Source organism: Rattus rattus, chromosome 9 (assembly GCF_011064425.1).
Source record: "Rattus rattus isolate New Zealand chromosome 9, Rrattus_CSIRO_v1, whole genome shotgun sequence".
In the NCBI taxonomy this organism is placed as follows: domain Eukaryota; kingdom Metazoa; phylum Chordata; class Mammalia; order Rodentia; family Muridae; genus Rattus; species Rattus rattus.
The window spans coordinates 42,982,724-42,995,127 of record NC_046162.1 but is presented as its reverse complement, the minus strand read 5'-3'; the positions used below and the strand labels follow the sequence as shown (position 1 = coordinate 42,995,127).

Below are 12,404 nucleotides of genomic sequence, written 5' to 3'. Positions count from 1 at the left end.
GTCCCCAGCTCCGAAGAAAAGAACCAAAAAAAAAGAAATAGAAAGGGGGAAAAAGCAAAATCAACAGACTTTTAAACTGAGAAAGAAAAAAAGAAAAGAATGCTTAGCTTACCAAAATCAAGAGTGAAAGGGTACTGATGTCAATCTCACAGAAATCAAACGGATTATAAGGAAATCTATGCACATTTATATACCAAGACTTAGATTAATCTAGACTAAATTTAAAAATCCTAGAAAAAAATGAAAAGGACATCTCTATACAAAAGATGAAGACCATTACAGAAAACCACAACCAATCAAAATGCAGAGTTATGGAGTCCAGTCCCAAGTGATATGCTTACGACACGACCCCTGCACCTAAGGCTCAGGGACCATTGTGAAACTGCAGGCAGAGGACCAGGGAGTTCACTGTAAGACTATGTCTCCTAGGAAGTCAGAATGTCAGAAAGCCTCACCAGCATGGCTGCCTAAGCATGAGAGGAACGAGGGCAATAGTAGGCATCCTACGGCGCATGTGGAAGCTCACAAGTCCTCAGCCCCACCCAAAGAGCTACAGACAACTCAAGAAATGCTGCGAGCAGGAGAAATGGTCTCCCCTAGGAAAGACCACACCAATTGCTTATCCAATACCAAATGTCCATCCCAGAAAACATGTGTCTGTGTGTGTCTGTGTGTGTGTGTGTGTGTGTGTGTCTGTGTCTGTGTGTGTATGTGCGTGCATGCGTGTGTGTGTGTGTGAATATATATATATGTGTGTGTGTGTGTGTGTGTGTGTGTGTGTGTGTGTGTGTGTGTGTGTGTGTGTGTGTTATACAGGCTAAGCAGGTTATATAGTTATGTGTTTAAGATCACACACATGGTGAAAGTGGAAATGATGGGATATTATGATCTCAAAAATGTAAAATTTAGTTGAACTAGTAAAATTTAACTTAAAAAATTAGTAAAACTAGCAAAACTCAGTCAAAAAGAAACAGGAAAATCTGAACTGACCTTCAACAAGTAAATATTGAGTCCATAATCAAAAATCTCCCCCCAGCTAAAGCCCAGAACCAGATGGTGTCACTGATGAATTCTACCAAATGTTTAAAGACAAATTAACACAGATCCTTCGTACGCTGCAAAAACAAAGAAAAGGGAGAAGCATTTGCTAGGTCATCCTGAGGCCATGCCCCGGCACACCACAAAACACAGATGCGAATACACATATCCCTAATACCCCAACATCCTATCCATACAGATACAGAAGTCCTCAACAGGCTACTACCAAGTGACATTCATCAGCAGAGGAGATGAGCATACACTGTGGCCGTAGGACGATACACCCCATCGTCCATACAACCAGGAATGCGGGGTCGGCTAAGCACATGGCTGTCCACCAATGCAACACTAGAGGAGCAGACATAAAGGCACAACCACTTGACCATCTCCATCCCTAAGCATGGAATCCCGCCTGATGTCTGAAGGCCCCGTCAGCCTCTCTGCGCTCACTTCCCACTCTGTATTAATGAGGACGGCCTCCTTGCCATTCCTCAGACCCTCCAAGTACACCCCCGGCTCAGGCCCATGAGAGTTGCTAGTCCCTACTCCTAGAACTCCTTTATCCCAAGTATCTACATGATTCCCACTCCATTCCTGGCAACCACAAGAAGAAGAAAACGAGGAGGAGGAGAAGTCGTCACAGCACCTTCTCAGTGACCCTTCTGGACGCTGTATAAAATAGGAGTCCTCGCTCATCCACAGACACCCTCTCACTACCTCCCTTCTCCACGCTATAGCTTTCTATGTATTTATCATCACCTGGAATAGTTTAAAAGTTTGACTTATGTATCTGTTTGTTTACTTGCTTGCTTTGAGATGGGGTCTTAGTATACAGCCCAGCCTGGCCTAGAACTCCTTCTGTCTCGGCCTCCTGAGTGCTGTGATTTCAAGACAGCTGCACTATGCCCTGCCCTCATGTATCTTGCCTGAAGTCTGTTTTTTCCCACTAGAACTCAAACTTCCTCGGGACAGAGATATTTGAGCCATTCTAGTCATGGCAACTGTAGCATTTGAACTAGGAAGCCAATGGCCAACACTTACTAGGCTTGAGTAAGTAAATGGATACAAACAACTTACTTTAAACTGCTCTTTCAGCAAGCAGTGAAGACTCCCATCTCACTCCCACATTCCCGAGAGTGTACTTGGGGATGGAGCGCTGAGAAGGGAGGAACGAGAGCCAGAATTCACAAGCCAGGGCTGTGGAAGTGTTAGAATCAAACTAGGTATGGTGGGTTTACCTTTAATCCCAGCACTTGGGAAGTAGAAGCAGGCAGATCTCTGAGCTCATGGCCAGCCTGGTCTACAAATGGAGATCCAAGACCAGAGTTACACAGAGAAACCATGTATCAAAGAAGAGAGAGAGAAGAAGAAAAGAGGAGGGGGGGAGGGAAAGAGGGAGAGAGGGAGAGAGAGAGAGAGAGAGAGAGAGAGAGAGAGAGAGAGAGAATATCAGAGAACAGTAAGGCTGTGAGTAGAGGACCAGACGACCAGACCCCCAGGAAGAGAAAGCCCCAAGAAGACAGTGCTAGGTTGACTCTGCCCTGGAGGCTGAGAATGATTTAGACACATGGGCATAGGGCTGGAGAGATGGCTCAGTGGTTAAGAGCACTGACTGCTCTTCCAGAGGTCCTGAGTTCAAATCCCAGTAACCACATGGTGGCTCACAACCATCTGTAATGGAATCTGATGCCCTCTTCCGGTGTGACTGAGGATAGTGACAGTGTACTCATAAATAATAAATAAGTAGATCTTTAGACACATGGGCATAGAGGGATGATGAATGGACTGAAAGGGCATCCACTGGGCATGCTCTAGGAATCGGGAAGGGTAAAAGTGCAGAGGAGGAGGTGCCGACAAGGCTGTGGAGGCAGTTCTCGCAGAGCTTTAAATGCCAGGATGAAGAGTTGGACCTTCTTTCAGAGAACCAGAGAGCTATGCAAGGTTAAAGCTGCCAAGGCTCATGGCATTTATACACTTCCCAGACCATGTAGGATGGACCGATTACAACAAGTGAGCAGGAAGAGGAAAAGCAAGAACTGGCTGTCATGGCGGGGGCAGTGCTGGGGAAAGCTGGTAAGGCTGACAGAGGGCAGGGGAGAAGAAATGGGCAGAAGGGTGGGACTGGGTAGAAAGGGCTTCGTGACTGAGGGCTGACAGGGGAACAGCCTCAGGTTGTATCTTAGGTTAACTTCTCGTAGGCCCCAGGGCAGCAGGACAAAGATGCGGAGAATGAGGGCTGGAATCTGACCATGGAGACTCAGTCCTCAGAGCATCCTGACGGCAGAGCCACTTCTGGCACTGGAAGATGGATGTCTCCTTGCTTTGAGCACCTTCCTGCCCCTCCATACTCAACCAGGACAGGCTGGAGAAGAGTTAGGGTTCTCTCAGCTAGCTTGATCAGCTGAGTCACGGTGTTACTTTTAGATAAGACTCTGCAGTCTGCCAGAGTGCGGGATAGGGGACATCTGTGTGCCCAAAACATAGCCAAGAAGCAGCCAGCCAGAGTTAAAGAAGACAGTAGCAAGAACAGAGCTGTCTGATGCAGGAACATGCCTCTAACAGGGCCCCCACTCACCAGGGTCTCTTTCTCCTTGAAATCCTAGTCCTTGTGAGTCTCACCAGCTCTAACCAATAGACATCAAGCATGAACACACCTATTGCCCAGCTGATTCTCTCCCACAGAATGACAAGGTCACCGATGTATCCTGATAGATCCAGGCGTGAGGCAAGCATTTGTCTGTTTTACTCTTTGTTGCTTTCTCTGAGCCCCAATTTTCTGGTCTGTCAGGTGGGATAAGGAAACCCTTCCCACGACTGTGTCAAGGGGACGAGTCAGTGTCAGGTGCACCTGTGAGAGGGTGTCAGGAAGTTCACAGAGCATCTCCCGGTGCTGGGTAGTTTCATGTCACCTTGACACAAGTAGAGTCATCTGAGAGGAGGAAACCTCAGCTGAGAAGATCCAGCTGTAGGCAATCCTGTTGGGCATTTTCTTATTTAGTGATTGGTCGGGGAGGGCCCACTGTGGGTAAGGACACCCCTGGTCTTGGGTTCTATGAGAAAGTAAGCTGAACAAGGCATAAGAACAAGACAGGAAGCAACACCTCTCCATGGCTTCTGCATCAGCTCCTGCCTCCAGGTCCCTCCCTCCTCTGTTTCAGTTCCTGCCCTGACTTCCTTCCATGATGAACTGTGATGTGGGGGTGTTAAGTGAAATAAAGTTTTTCCCTCCCAAGTTATTTTTGGCCATGGTGCTTCATCACAGACATGGAAACCCAAGACACCCCCTGAAGAGGGCTCAGGTGCACACTAAGGCCTTGGCAACAGACAAGGAGCATCTTTTTGCCAACTGCCAACCAGTGTGCCCAGGAGTAGGCTCTGTATCATGCCTGGAGTGTTTACTGTTTTCTTCTTTCTTTTAAAAAATGTAATTATTTTATTAATAGGGGTGTTTTGTCTGCATGTATGTGCATCATGTGCATGCTGGTGGCCTAGGAGGCCAAATCCCCTGTGTGTAGTGTTATAGTTGATTATGAACCACCACGTGGGAGCTGGGAATTGAACCCTGGTCCTCTGGAAGAATAGCCAATGCTCTTCATTGTTGAGCCTTTGTGTATGCGTGTGTGCACGTGTTCGTGTGTGTGTATGTGAGAGAGACAGGCAGATAGACAGACACAGAGACAGACAGAGACAGAGTTAGCATGGTGTACAAATGACAGTGAGAACTCGAGGGAGTTAGTTCCCTCTCTACCAAGTAGTTTACAAAGATCAAACTCAGGTCACCAGGCTTGGCAGCAAGCTCCTTTACACACTAAGCCATCTCACTGGCCCATAGGGCATTTCTTGAAAGAGAACTTTTCTTGGAAGGCAGTGATACTACACATGCCTTTAAGCCCAGCACTCAGGAGGCAGAGGCAGAGGCAGAGGCAGAGACGGGAAGAGCTCTATGAGTTAAAAGCCAGCCTGGTCTACAGAGCAAGTACCAGGACAGCTAAGGCTACACAAAGAAACCCTGTCTCAAAATGAGAGAGAGAGAGAGAGAGAGAGAGAGAGAGAGAGAGAGAGAGAGAGAGAGAGAGAGAACCCTTTCTTAAATGAAGACAGGAAGAAACCAGCCAGCCTTTCTCCTTAACAGAATACCTAAGTTCAGACTCTCCTAGACTAAGGCCACCTCAAGGGCCCCCACTGTCCTGCCCATGTTAGTTGGCATTAGGAAGTATGGGCTCTGGGGTCTGAATCCTCTTGGGAAGGTCTTGGGGTGGAGTACTAGAGGGAGCAGAGTACAGTGTGGGAAAAGGAGAGAGACCAGGTGGGTTAAAAGGACTGCATACAGGGGAATCGTGAAGGTCATGAGGGTGCCCTAGCATGGCCTACAGGCCAGGCATGTCCTGCGAGAGAGGTCACACCTGCCTCAAGTAAGTAAGGTCAGAGCCCACTCAAAAAACACAAAAGTGTTCCCAACTCTAGCACCTGGATACCTGTCACTCAGAAGGCAATGACAGAAAACAACCTATTCCCAGGTGACTCTTGTCTGTTCTGCCATCCACTCAGGCCTGTAGGAGTCAGAATCGTGCGGAGAAGTGGTATCCATGACAAAAGGCATGAAACGTGACAAGGAGCTTGAGCACACCAGGGGTCTTCTCTTCAGGGCAATTTTCTGCACCTAAGTAACAGCCTTACTCAGAGGCAGAGAGGAAGTTGTGATTTTAGTTGAACCAGACTTCTTAGTTCTCAAATGTGTCTGGCCACAACAGTCACCAGGACTGGTTAGAATACAGAAAAATCATCACTAGTCTCTGAGACTAGTCAGCTCAGTGGGCCTGAGGTCTATGGACAAGGGTACTGTGCCCAGCTCCCAGGATCGAAGCTGCTATTATCCTCACGGAAATAGCAAGCCCTTCCCACTTGGCAGGACAGGAATGGGGTAGGTGGGAAGGAACAGTGAATTAATTGGGACAGGGTGCTTGATAGTTTGGAAACACTTTGGAGGAGGTGAACTCTGACTGCAGAAAGAAAGATTTCAGACACACGGAAGAGGAACAGTGCCCTTTGTGAACAGACACTAGCAAAGTCCCAGGCCGAATGTGGAACACAGGAGGGACCGGAATAGGGACCAGGGTCTGGAAAGCTTATATTGGCCATAAGTGTCCTTCAAGCAAGGTTTGCATCAGCCATGACCAAACTTCCTCATTCAGAACTTGGGGAACATTCCTCCTAGGTTCACAGCACAGCCGAGGACAACTACCCCTATCTCTATCCAGATTGTCGGTCAGGAGTCCAGAGGGACTCAGTCCAGAGCCAGAAAGGAGCTTGGGAAGGAATCTGGCCCCTGCCTGTTTGCTAGGGAGCTCTCTGTGAGCCTCTGTGTACTTCCTGGGAAATGGAGCTGGAGAGGTAGCCTGGAAGGAGTGGTCAGTGCAAATAGCACCAAGACACAGGTGTGCACCGATGTCCTCAAGGACTTCCCACCCACTCCCAGAGGGGACCTCACTTACATAGGAGGCCAGGAGGGTCCGTGAGGCCAAGATGAGAGCCAGGTAGAGGCAGGGAGCTGTGGCAAACAGACTAGAAGCACAGATGAGGGGCTCAGCCCTGGGGTTCACCTTCTTGTACCTTCTTGAGGCCTCTGCCCCCAGCATGACACCAATAATACCAGTTGCCACGGTCAGTGCCCCAAAAATCAGGCTGATAGGAAAGAGCAGAGAGGACTGGGTCAGACCTGCATCCCATCCCTGCCTCTGGGCCAGGTTACCTAACCCAGTTACATCATCTGGTACCATGCAGCAGGAAACAAGCCCAGAACTGTAGCTAAAAAGCCGATGCCCATTAACCTTGTAGGAATCTCCACCCAGGAACATCCACAGTGACCGTCTCTCTCTCACTACTCCAAAAGCCCCACTCAGAAATCTTCATTTTAGGGCCCCACCCATCCTCATTGCTTAGATGACTGACGTCCGTGATTCATAGCTCTTGTCTGAGCATTACATATATTCACCATTTTTGTTGTTAATTTGGGGATTTGTTTGTTTGTTTGTTTGTTTGTTGAGATAGGCTCTTGCTATGACTTGACTAGCCTAGGAACTCACTTGTAGACCAGGCTGGCCTCTAACTCACAGAGATCCACCTGCCTCTGCCTCCTGAGTGCTGGAATCAAGGTGTGCACCACCGTGCCTACACATTCCCTGTTCAATCGCATCTCTCTGCACCCTGACTCCAAATCCCTTCCAAGCATCACCAACAGCATTACCTTTCCCGCCCACTCTTGTACCTACTTCAACACTATCTGGCTCTGATGGAGACTCTCTCTACACAGGCCCTCAGGAAGTGCTTCTTAAGACACAATGGACTATGCTCCTAACCACACTGTGACCAAGTCCTCCAGTCGCTCTCAAACACCCAGAGATCTGGGCCCAGCTCCCTGGTCCTCGGGCCCCAGCTCTGCTCTTTTTTCCCCTTGCCCCCTACACCTTCACATGCTTTCATTCGTGCATCTGGAACACTCTGTGGTAGCTTTCTTGTTTCCTTGCTTGCTTCATTCTAAGCTTTCCAAACTCCTACTCAATCCACATGACTCTCACAAATACCCCCTCACTGGGGACACTGCTCCCTGTTCCCAGGCTGACTGCTTTATTTCCATCGGTCCCTGTGGCACTATCCGCCCCTGCAGATTCCTCAAAAGCAGTGACCACCAGGTTTGGTTTCCTTCCTTCTCTCTGTGCTAGGATTACAGAGCCGAGAACACACATAATTCACGTTAAGCAAATGAACTCTGATTTCCTCCCAGAATTCCCAGATGGAGAGATGCAAGTCTGAGAAAGGAGAAGGCCAGTATCAGACAGCTACTAGACACAGAGCCAGGATCCACAGACACCATCCTCCTCCTACTCCATTCAAGTTTTTTTTAAAAAGAGTTCCAAGGTCTCACTGAGACAGTGACTGCTGTGGACTCTGACAGCTAAATCCAACAAGGCTCTCCCAGCCCTTCAGTGGCTCTCTGGTGTCCTCTTTACAAGCCCCTGCCCAACATGATGGTCCTACAGGACTGGTCCTGCTGACCACTGTAGCCTCCTCTCTCAGTCTCTCATCCCCTTTGCACAAATGACAGAATTCTCTGAGCTGCTCTCATGATTTCTGGCCAGCCTCTCTGCCTTGCTCTGCACTATTCTCTGGAGCTCTGTGGCCCCAACACATACCTGTCTCTCCTGGTCATATCATTTCTCAGACACAAAAATTACAGTTATGTGAAATGGCCAGGGCCCAACTACTACCCCCAAGGGGGCTGAGGAGGACGCCTCAGCCAGTTAAGTGCTTTGCTACTCAAGCACAAAGACCTCAGTTCAATCCCCAGCATTAGCATACATGACAGACATGATGATGTCATGCATTTGCTGCTGAGCCATCTCTCCAGCCCCGATGTCATGCATTTATAATCCCAGCACTGGGAAAGCAGAGAGGGGCAGATCAGTGAGGTTTTCTGGCCAGCCAGCCCAGTCTAGAAATCAAGGTGGACAGCTCCTGAGCTGTGACCCTGAGGTTAACTATTGACCTCCATATACACACATATACCCACATTCAGGTAAAGAATGTGACATGTGGGTTGGCAAGACGGCCCAGCAGGTAAAGGGACTTGCTGCCAAGCCTAGTAATCTAAGTTTGATCCTAATGACTCACGAGATGGAAAGAGAGGAGAGAAATGACTACAGCAAGTTGTTCTTAAGTCTCCACATACATATAAGCACAGTAACAGGTTTTTTTTTTATTGTATTTTATTTTTATCTTATGGGTATGGGTGTTTTGCCTGCATTATGCATTCCAATCTCTGGAACCTTCTAAGGAAGAACATACTTTGCAGATATTAGGACCTAGCCTAAAATGACCACCATCCCTTAGTCAGGTAAGCCCTGAAAGTAGTCACTGGGGTGACCTCCATCCCAGAAAGAAGAGGTGTATCGTGTGCCCTTAAAGGCAGAGGTTAGAGAGCTGTGGCCAAGAAAGGCTTCCACCCACAAGGACCTAGGAGAGCCAAAGGTCCACAGAACTCTAAGGGGACATGACCCTGCAGACACCTTGATTTGGGCCCACTGGAAGCTCCACCTCCAAAATCACAACACTAATTGCTGGGCTTTTCGCTTTTGTTTTCTGAGACACGGTTACTCTGTGTGCAGTCCTGGCTGTCTTGAAACTCTCTCTGTAGACCAGGCTGGCCTTGAACTCAGAGATCTGCCTGCCTTTACCTCCCAAGTGCTGGGATTAAAGGGGTGCACACCACTGTCCAGCAATTTCTGCTTTTTTTAAATTGGGTCTTTTTTTTTAGGACTGGGTCTGGAACCCAGAGCATCCACTCTATCAGATCAAATGCCCTTTTCTTTTCTTTCTTTCTGTTTTTGTTTTTTTTTGTTGTTGTTGTTGTTTGATTGTTTGTTTTTGTAGACCCTGTGCTAGCCTCATACTCCCTATATTGCTGAGTATGACCTTGAGCCATATATATATATATACATATATATAAGTATCTATGTATGTGTGTATATGTATGTATGTGTGTATGTATGTATGTGTGTGTATGTGTGTATGTATGTATGTGTGTGTGTATGTATGTATGTGTGTGTGTGTATGTGTGTATGTATGTGGTACCATAGTGCACAAGTGAAGGTCAGGGGACAACTTGTGGGAGTCGGTTCTCTCCTTCCACTCTAGGTTTCCGGGTCATCAGTCTTGATGGCACGTGCCTTTCCTCACTGAGCCATCTTGCAGGCTTCACCCTTGAAATTCCGGATCCTCTTGCCTCCTCCTCCCGAGTGCTAGGATTAAAGGCGTGAGCCACTGTGCTGACTTTGTGCAATTCTGGAATTGAATGCAGGGCCTCATGCCCTCTAGGAAAGCTCTCTACTCCTGAGTCACATCCCCAGCCCAGGCCCATATTTCTGTTTTGTTTTTTAGATCATTAAGTGTGGGGCCATTTATTGTAACAAACACAAGAAACAAATACATCCACCAGTTTCTCACACAGATGTGTGAAGGGGAATCAAACCAGAGTGGAAACTGAGCAGAGAGGAAACTGTCTTTGCCTCCAGAGAGGACAATGACTCAGGGGAACAAAGGCAAACCTCACATCTCCATGTATTTGTTCAGAAGATTTCCCTGAGCACCTCCAGAAATCCCTGCCAGCCGGGGTGCAGGGTGTGTGTGTGTGTGTGTGTGTGTGTGTGTGTGTGTGTGTGTAATGTGCAAGCCATTGACAGCACCAGGCAGTCTTCAATGGCAACAGGACAGGAGGCTTCAGAGCAGCAGAAGCAGGGTTAGACAGATTTAAGCCCTGACTATTGCTTGTTAACTGTATGAACTTAGACGACTCACTTGACCTATATGATCTTCCATCTCATTTGGGTTTTTTTTGGGTTTTTTTTTTTGTTTTGTTTTTTTTTTTTTTTTTTTTTCGGAGCTGGGGACCGAACCCAGGGCCTTGCGCTTGCTAGGGCAAGCGCTCTACCACTGAGCCAAATCCCAACCCATGATCTTCCATCTCATTTGTAATTCAGGGACAATGTGAAAGCCTTCAGTGTAAAACGTTTGGCATTAGGCCTGAAGCAGACATTTTGAGCTGGAGGTGTGGCTCAGTGATAGAGCCCTTGACTAAAACCGGCCAGTGAGAGGCTGAGAGTGTCCCTCATTAGTGGAGCATTTACCTAGAATTCACCACAAAGAGCACATAAGGCCTTGGGTTCAATCCTCAGGTTGGCAAAATAAACAAGTTTAATAATGATAAGAAAAAGGAAGGAAACTATGGGCAGATGTTGTACTTGGGCAGAAGAACAGGTATTCGAGAAACCACACACGCCTCTCTGGGCACCAGGGAGTACAACTGAGTCAAAAAAAAAAAAAAAAAAAGGTGGCTGGAGAAGAGGAAGCAGATGCTGTGTGACCAACAAAGGGCCCAGGAGAGGGGAAGGTAGAGCTTTAGAAGTCCAAGGAGGGCCCTCGGAGAAATGCTCAGTGTTTAATAGCATGGGCTGCTCTTGCAGTGGACCAGATTCTCAGCATCCACATGACCAATCACAAACATCTGTAACACCAGTTCTGGGAATCTGATGCCCTCTTCTGGCCTCCTCGGGCACTGTATGCATGTGGTGTACAGATAAACAAGCCAGCAAAATACCCATATACAGAAATTTTAATTTAAAAGTCCAAGAAATCAGCCAGGCAAGATCAAAGACGACAACAACAAATACAGGAGAGAGAGCATGTCACCAGGGGTGGGAGCAAGGACTTGGGGTATCAAGGAGGAGAGGAAACAAGGGAGGTAGGCCTAGATGTTATTGACTCCCATCAGAAGGGCCTTAGAGAACCTGGCAAGAGGTGGTAGGGCTAGCAGAGGAGCGCAGCAGAGCCACAGGACTGGCCAGGCAGGAAATGAAATGACACCTCTAGGAGAGAGTGAGACCCTTCCCTCCCATCTACCAGCAAATCTTCTGGGTGTCTAGATGTACTTATAAGGCAGAGAAAAAATGAACACATCCCAAACATCCCTAAATGAGACACATGAAGAATCTTTCCAGTGCCTCAATTTGCAATCTGAAAAATGGGGTGACCTCACAGAATGACTTGGGGCTCCCGGAAGAACAAAGGGTAATCACCTATCATCCCCTGAAGCCACACAGAAGCCTCATAGCCTTTCTCCCTCTGATGCCTTCTGAACCCCCTCAATACCCACAAAAGTAGGAAGATAGGGATTCCAGCACCAGAAAAGCCGAGGGAGATGTCTGTGGCCACACACAATGGCAGGCTCATTCAAAGTTCCTTAGATCCAACGCTCAGCCGTCTTCACAGATTGCCTGAAAGACTGAACCCAGGCTCAAAGCCTCCTGAGAACTGTCCCATGAACCAGGCCAGTCCCCTCCAGACCGTCCTCACCTGTCCTGGCTGTGGCACTGCTCTTGGAAGCAGGGAAGCTGTAGGCCATGGACCACGCGAGCTTCAAACAGAAACTTGGGTGCCCAGAAGCCCAGAGCTCCAGTCACAAATGCTATGGCTGTCACTCCAAGGGTTGAAAACACAAAACTCCAGCTGCAAGAGAAAGTGTCCTGGCTGAGGTCAAGATAGGACCAGGACTGCAAGTGCCTGAGCAGCACTGCCCCAGGCATGCAGGGTTCAGCCTTCCTAACGATCCAAGCTCCCTCGTGTCCCAGGCTGCGGTGTTCATGAGGCCTGAGAGTACAGTGAGGCCTGCTTCCCTTTGAGACATGAGACAGGGGCTGATGTTGCTCTTGTGGAACCTGAAGAGGTGGTCAACAAACTCCAGCAGCCTAGGGTAGCAGGAGGGGCTGGAAAAAGACATCCACTGGATAAAGGAACAGCGCAAGGCTCACACAGCC

At 48.2% G+C, this 12,404-nt stretch overlaps 1 protein-coding gene across 2 annotated transcripts in view; it reads right to left on the bottom strand.

The window, feature by feature from the left end:
• Spns3 (sphingolipid transporter 3 (putative)) overlaps window positions 1-12,404 on the bottom strand; it is a 57,701-nt gene that overhangs the window by 26,990 nt on the left and 18,307 nt on the right. For both annotated transcript variants that reach the window (XM_032914070.1, XM_032914068.1), the window contains 2 exons: window positions 11,944-12,096; window positions 6,531-6,720 (listed from right to left, as the gene is read on the bottom strand). In XM_032914070.1, the coding sequence (XP_032769961.1) occupies window positions 6,531-6,720; window positions 11,944-12,096 (343 nt within the window). The remainder of the gene's footprint in view (window positions 1-6,530; window positions 6,721-11,943; window positions 12,097-12,404) is intronic.